This window comes from Notechis scutatus, chromosome 4 (genome assembly GCF_049901735.1).
Source record: "Notechis scutatus isolate UNSWTSFEM ecotype Mainland chromosome 4, rNotScu1.2, whole genome shotgun sequence".
Lineage (NCBI taxonomy): Eukaryota > Metazoa > Chordata > Lepidosauria > Squamata > Elapidae > Notechis > Notechis scutatus.
This window is the reverse complement of record NC_142012.1, coordinates 5,898,702-5,906,201: the sequence shown is the minus strand read 5'-3', so window position 1 is coordinate 5,906,201 and position 7,500 is coordinate 5,898,702. Positions and strand designations below refer to the sequence as shown.

The 7,500-nt window shown below is 49.9% G+C and overlaps 1 protein-coding gene across 1 annotated transcript in view; it reads left to right on the top strand.

Moving 5' to 3' along the window:
* Window positions 1-7,500, top strand: part of HSPA12B (heat shock protein family A (Hsp70) member 12B) — a 37,923-nt gene that overhangs the window by 16,270 nt on the left and 14,153 nt on the right. Inside the window, 6 exon segments of the mRNA XM_087965700.1 lie at window positions 1,073-1,173; window positions 1,443-1,567; window positions 4,705-4,891; window positions 6,553-6,622; window positions 6,625-6,656; window positions 7,294-7,410. Coding sequence (XP_087821826.1) covers window positions 1,073-1,173; window positions 1,443-1,567; window positions 4,705-4,891; window positions 6,553-6,622; window positions 6,625-6,656; window positions 7,294-7,410 — 632 coding nt within the window.

The following is a 7,500-nucleotide window of genomic DNA, read 5'->3' as shown; positions in this document are numbered from 1 at the left end:
AGCCACACCTGGAATCCTGCAGGGGTGGATGTCAGCTTCAAGATTCAGCTGCCAAGATTGTTATAAGCAGTGCAAGGGGGTGGGTGGGGGTGGAAAAGTTAGAAAGTTCAAGGCTATGTCGCATTAAAAAATTCCAGCTGCAGTTAATTGGTTCTCGTGATTAATGAAGTATAGAAGTGGGAGGAGAGAAGGTGGATTTTGGGAAAGCTGCTGAAAATGACTTTCAGTTTGGAAATTGAATGGAAGTACCAGAGCTGTTCCTAATAGATCAGTTGGAGATGATACTTGTCTCGGAGTGATTGATTACAATGGACAATTCTGGATGCCTAACAGTGGTATTATACCAGTTCGGCACAGTTCTGGTAGCTCCGAGGATCCTCTGTGAGCAAACTGGTTCATTCCAACGATCAGCTGTTGGGCCCGTCCGCCCACCCTGGCTCTATTCTGACCTTTATGTCCTGGTTTTGAAGCCCAGCTGCTTCGCGCGGCACAGCGTATTGCCGTACGTCGGCTGTTGAAGGCGCAGGGAGAGTACAGGATTGCAGGAGAAGGTCCGTATCGAACCCTCTGCGTGCGCGCGAGATTTTGCAGTATCCTTCCCAGTGGTGGTATTATACCGGTTCGGCCCGGTTCCGCTGATCTGGTAGTGCCTATGAGCAGCGGAAACCAAACCGGTTCTCTCCACCGCTCTGTGGTTGGGCCCACCTGCCCTCCACGGGCTCCCGTACTCACCTTTATCCGCTGCTTTTGAAGCGCAGAAGAGTGCGGTGTGGCAGCTGCTGAAGAGACCGGGAGAATGCGGGCTTGCAGGAGGCAAGTTGGAACGCCTCTGCGCCTGCGCCGCCATGCCAAACCATCCAAAGCCACGCCTACCAAGCCACGCCCACAGAACCGGTGGTTTAAAAAAAAAAGGTTGAATCCCACCACTGGAATCCTGCGTCCAGTTTTGGTCCCCACGTTACAAAAAAAGGTGTTGAGACTTTGGGGAACGTACAGGGAAGAGCAACTTAAGACGATTAAAGGATGTTTTTAAGCATCTGTCTTTCCTTTCCTTCTTCTTCTTCTTCGCCAGGGACAAATGGGGAGCGGTCCCGGACCCCGTCTCCACCGAGTTCCCCTGGGCTCCACAGCGACAGCTGCAGCATTGCGCCCCTCACTCCATCTCAGTCACCGGTAAGCAGCAGCCTTCCCCAAACCTGGGTCAAAGCCCCCATAGGGGATAAGATGGGTCCCAGGTAGGCTTATCAAATGGTGCTGAACACCTCCACCGCCCCCACCACCCCCACAGCTGTGCTGGCTGGGGAATTCTGGGAATTGAAGTCCACCCATCTTCAAGGGCCCGAGGTTAGTGCTCTGGAGCTCAGGTTGGAGCATGTGGGGCCCAGGCCCAGAGGCCGCCCTTGTGGGTCCTCCTCCGGCATCCTGGTGGGTGTGTTTTGCAGAGGAATGACATCCGGAGGCAAGAGGCGTCTCCTTTCGGAGTGGTGGTGGCCATCGACTTCGGGACCACTTCCAGCGGCTACGCCTTCAGCTTCGTCAGCGACCCTGAGACCCTCCACATGATGAGGTACCCTCTGGGGCTGAATGCTGGCTCTAAATCTCTCTCTTTCTCTTTCTTTTTTTTCTCTTTTACCCTCTTTCTCTCTTTCTTTCTCTCTTTCTCATTCTCATTTCTTTTCCCCCCTCTCTCTTTCTTTCTCTGTTTTTCTTTCTCTTACTCACTTTCTCCTTACTTTTCTTTTTCTCTTTCTCTCCCTCTTTCTCTCTTCCTCTTTCACTCTATTTCTGTTTGTTTCTCTCTCTCTTTTTCCCTCTTTCTGTTTCTCTCTCTCTCACTCTCTTTCTCCTTCTCTCTCTTTTTCCCTCTTTCTCCCTGCTTCTCTTTCTTTCTCTTTCTCTCTGTTTCTTTCTCTTTCTCTTCTTTTTTCTCTTTCTCTGTTTTCTCTTTGCCTTTTTCTTTCTGTATCTCTTTCTCATTCTTGCTCCCTTTTTCTCTTTTTACTCTCTCCCTCTTTCTCTTTCCCTCTTTCTCTTTCTCTCTCTTTCTGTTTCTCTCTCTCTTTTACTCTATTTCTCTTTCTCTCTCTCTTTATCCATCTATCTCTCTCTGTTTCTCCCTTTGTTTGTTTCCTTCTCTATGCTTCTTTTTCTTTTTCCTCTTTCTTTTCCTCTTTCTCTCTGAATCTCTTTCTCATTCTCACTCTCGCTCTCTTTTTCTTTCTCCATCTTTGTCTCTTTCTCTCTGTTTCTTTCTCGCTCTTTCTCTCTCTGTCTCTGTCTGTCTGTCTGTCTGTTTATCTGTCTGTCTGTCTCTCTCTCTCTCTCTCTCACACACACATACACACAGACAAATACCCAAACACAGAAAGACATTTATTCTTCAGACCTCCTCCACAATCTTTGGCACACGTCTCTGGATAATCCATGCATGAATGAACAGAGAATGTTTGTTTTTCTCGAGCCTCTCTTCAGGTGGAAAGGCTGGGTGAAGGAAGGGCACTCACCTGCCCAGGTGTTTGTAAGAGATTGCACTCAGCACTATTATCACAGTCTCCCTGCCTACTTGGGATTGTGGAGTATGGGCTTTAGATTATTTCTGGAGGAAGGAAGGAAGGGAGGGAGGGAGGGAGGGAGGGAGGAAGGAAGGAAGGAAGGAAGGAAGGAAGGAAGGAAGGAAGGAAGAAAGAAAGAAAGAAAGAAAGAAAGAAAGAAAGAAAGAAAGAAAGAAAGAAAGAAAGAAAGAAAGAAAGAAAGAAAGAAAGATGGAGAATCCAAGGAAGAAGATGTGTAGGAGAAGAGACGGCAGAACCTGAGGGGTGGGGTCAAAGGTGGCGTCTCCTGAGAATCCCTATGTAGGCACAAGTGAACTAACTCCAACCTCCCTTGAATTCTGTGGACCTTTATCTAATTCCGAGCAGGTGCTGACCTTGAGTCGAGAAGGCTTTTAGCAATAAATCCGCTTAATTGGACCTTCAGGTCCCGTGTGTGGACATGGTCCTTAATGTCTGATATAAATATGCTAAGATGACCTTCCTTATAGAAAAAAAAGAAAAGAAATAGCACCAGAGGGCAGGATAAGAAACAATGAGTCATCAGAGGGAAGTCTGACTAGGAAATAAGGAGGAATTTCCCGACAGGGAGAACAAATAATCCGTGAAATGAGCTTCCTCCAGTTGTGAGTCCTCCACCACGGGAGGTTTTAAGAAGAGACTAGACTGTCTGGGATGGGATAGGGTCTCTTGTCTGAGAGGGGGCTGGACTAGAAGACCTCCGAGGTCCCTTCCAGCCCTATCGATCTCTGTTCGGGCTTCTAAACAGTTTGAATGAATGTCGTCTTCTTTTCATTCTGGATTTCACGGGCCTCCATCTCCAGAAGGCGAGGCTTTTCCGACTCTGGCTGACCCCTGTGGCGAGAAGGACCCCTGCGCCCGTCCCAAAGCCCGGAGGAGGATTGCAAGGGTGCCCCACTGGCCGGTCTTGGGAGGAAAAGGCTGATCCAGTAGAGAAGAATATTTATGGCTCAGGTCGAAATGAGGCGTTCTTGGTGCTCTTTCAGCTTAGCGGCTTCCTTGCAGGCGGCTCATTATCCATCAGTGCACTGATGATGTTCCCTAGCTGGGTCATGAAATGTCTGCAAGAAAACAAGCAAGCTCAGAGAGCACCAGGGGACCCACAGTCGTCGTCCTCCTCCTCCTAAACCCCACTTCCTTCTAGCACTGATGATGTAACCTAATTGGGTCATGAAACATCTGAAAGAAAACAACCAAGTTCAAAGAGACCAAAGACCTCACATTCCTCCCTCCTCCTCTTCCTCCTCCTCCTTTTCCTTCCCCACTTCCTCCTCCAACTTCTAGCACTGATGATGTTACCTAGCTGGGTCATAAAATGTTTGCAAGAAAACTACCAAGCTCAGTCCTCTTTCTCTTCCTCTTTCTCCTCCTCCTCTTCCTCCTTCTTCCCCCTTCACCTTTTCCTCCTCTCCCTCCTCCAACTTCTAGCACTGATGATGTTACCTAGTTGGGTCATGAAACATCAAGAAAACGAAAAGCTCAGACAGCACCAAGGACCCCACATTCCTCCTCCTCTTCTTCCTCCTTTTCCTCCTCCTTTTCCTCCTCTTCCTCCTCCAACTTCTAGCACTGATGATGTTACTTAGCTGGGTCATGAAACGTTTGCAAGAAAACAACTGAGCTCAGAGTCCTTCTCCCTCCTCCTCCTCCTTTTCCTCCTCTTCCTTCCTCCTTCAACTCTCAACCTGTAACACTGATGATGTTACCTAGCTGGGTCATGAAACATCTGCAAGAAAACTAAAAGCTCAGAGAGCACCAAGGACCCCACATTCCTCCTCCTCCTCTTCCTCCTCCTCCAACTTCTAGCATTGATGATGTTACCTAGTTGGGTCAAGAAACATCTGTGATCCTATAACAAGTGTCTTGTTAAGTGCTATATCCATTCCAGAGGAATTGCTAAGGAACGAATCTCCTGACACAGCTATGGGTCTTGTTCTAAATGGTGAATTCCTTCTGGCAAAATTTCTTTGGGTACCAGACAAACTTCAGCCGAAACCCTGATGTGCCTGCTCCAAAATTCAGTCCGATGGATTCCCCGTTGCGGAACAGGGCAGCCCCATCCCAAAGACCTCTGCAGCCTTCCACTGAGGGGGGAGCTCAGAGAATTAATTCCACTTTGGATTTTCCCTGGTAGGAAATGGGAAGGAGGAGACCCTGGAGTGGCCCACCAGAAGACCCCGACCAGCCTTCTCTTGACCCCAGAAGGCGCCTTCCACAGCTTTGGCTACACGGCCCGGGACTATTACCACGATCTGGATCCCGAGGAGGCCCGGGAGTGGCTCTACTTTGAAAAGTTCAAAATGAAGATCCACAGTTCCAGCGTGAGTAGATCCCAGGAACCCCAAGACTAAAACACGGAAGAGTGGTTGCAGGAAGTGGGTTATGTCTAGTTTAAGTTGCATTAACAGAGGGATACAATCAAGATCAAGGAAAGTACTAATACCACTCTATAAAGCCTTAGTAAGGCCACACCTAGAGTACGGCATCCAGTTTTGGTCACCACACTATAAAAAAGATGTTGAGGCTCTAGAAAAAGTGCGGAGAAGAGCAACCAGGATGATTAGGGGACTGGAGGCTAAAACATACGAAGAACGGTTGCAGGAACAGGGCCTGGCTAGTCTGGTGAAGAGAAGGACCAGGGGAGACAGGAGAGCAGTCTTCCAATATTTGAGGGGCTGCCACAGAGAGGAGGGGATCAAGCTATTTCCCAAGGCACCTGAAGGCCAGACAAGAAACAATGGATCGAGAGATTCAACTTGGAAATAAGGAGAAACTTTTTGACAGGGAGAACAATCCACCCATGGAACAGGAGTTGCCCTTGGAAGTTGTGGGAGCGCCATCACTTGAGATTTTCAAGAAAAAATTGGACTCCCATCTGTCAGAAATGGTGTAGGCGGGTCTCCTGTTTGGGCGGGGGTTGGACTAGATGACCTATAAGGTCCCTTCCAACTCTGGTGATCTGTTATCTGTTAATGAAAAGAAGGACTGGGGGGACATGAGAGCAGTCTTCCAACTATTTGAAGGGCTGCCAGAAAGAAGGGGGGGTCAATCTATTTTCCGAAGCACCTGAAGGCGGGACAAGAAACAATGGATGGAAACTAATGAAGGAGAGAAGCAACCTGGAATTAAGGAGAAACTTCTTGACAGGGAGGACAATGAAGCCGTGGAACGGCTTGCCACCAGAAGTGGTGGGTGCTCCATCACTGGAGGTTTTTAAGAAGAGATTGGACAACCATTTGTCTGAAATGGTAGAGTGCCTCCTGCTTGAGCAGGGAGGTTGGGCTAGAAGACCTCTAAGGTCCCTTCTAGCTTGGTGATTCCAAGGGTAGCCTTCCTTCAAAGAAGAGGGTTTCAATCTGTTCTCCAAAGGGCTCCATTTTTGCCTTTTAGGAGCAAAAACGCCCCCCACAGGAGGCTTCCCTGAGGTGCAGAAGGCCCAAAAAATAGGGTTGGGGGGTGTGTGCTGTTAAAAAAAAAGAGCCACACCCACCCACTCACATGGCCACACCCACCTAGCCACGCCCACAGAACTGGTTGTTAAAAAAAACTGAATCCCACCCCTGAAGATAAACTCATGTTTATTCCCTGTAGACGCCATACTCCGCTTGCATCTCTTTTAAACTCTCTTCCCAGGTGTGCCTAGTGAAGGGAATCAGGGCCCTTTCCTCCCCCATAAGCCACCCAACCTACGTTGCTCCCTTCTCCGTTCCTCTCTGTGTGCCCTAGGATGAAGAGGGGGTGGGCCTGGGTCTTCCTCCAAATTCCCTCTCCCTGGTTCTATCTCTTCCCTGCTCTGCCCAGCCGGACTTTGCCCTTCCCCAGTTTGCTCCACAGCCAACGGAGCCACACTCCCCCTCCCTGTCAGCTGCTCAGCTTCTTCCTCGGATTCAGACTCCAACAGGGGCATGACAGTCACCGTGGTTCCAGGACCGAGACAGGCAGAGATTGTTGGGGATTATAACAGTTGTCGTCATTTCCCCAGGATTTGAGCCTGAAGACAGAACTGGCAGCCGTGAATGGGAAGAAAGTGCAGGCGCTGGAGGTCTTTGCTCACGCCTCCGTTTCTTCAAGCAGCAGGCCGTGCGGGTGAGAGGGAAAGGGGCAGCTTCTGGGCTGGGGTGGGGTGGGGGAAGATATCGTCTACCTTGTCAGGTAGAAAGAAAAAAGGAGGGAGGGAGGGAGGTAAGGAGGGAGAAAAGAAGGGAGGGAACAAAGGAAGGAAGGAAAGAAGGGAGGGAGGGAGGGAGAAAAAGAAGGGAGGAAGGGAAGGAGAGAGGGAGGAAGGAAGAGAAGGTGGGAAGAAGGAAGGAAGAGAGGGAGGGAGAAAAGAAGGGAGGGAGGAAAGAAGGGAGGGAGGAAAGGAAGGAGAGAGGGAGGGAGTGAGGAAGGAAAGAAGAGTGGAGGGAGGGAGAGAGAGAAGGAAGGGAGGGTGGAAAGAAAGGAGGGAGGGTGGAAGGAAGGAAGGAAGGAAGGAAAAGAGAGGGAGGAAGGGAGAGGGGAGGGAAGGGAGGGAGGGGGGGAGGGGGGAGGGAAGTGCCCTCCTAACTCTTTCAGTAGGGTGAAGTAATTTCTTTATTGTTAATCGGGGTCTCCAACCTTGGCTGCTTTAAGACATAAGGACCAACTCCCAGAATCTCCAGCCAGCATATCTCATGTAATAGATTTCTTCCTGGCCCTGATATGGAGCCCAGACCCCCTGTGACCCTACCCACCCATTTTGCAGGAGCTGAAGGACCAGTGCCCAGCCATGCCTGTGGCAGACGCCATCCGGTGGGTGATCACGGTGCCTGCCATTTGGAAACAGCCGGCTAAACAGTTCATGAGGGAAGCTGCCTATTTGGTGAGTGGCGTTGTCCTTCCTTCCTTCCTTCCTTCCTTCCTTCCTTCCTTCCTTCCTTCCTCCCTCCCTCCCTCCCTCCCTCCCTCCCTC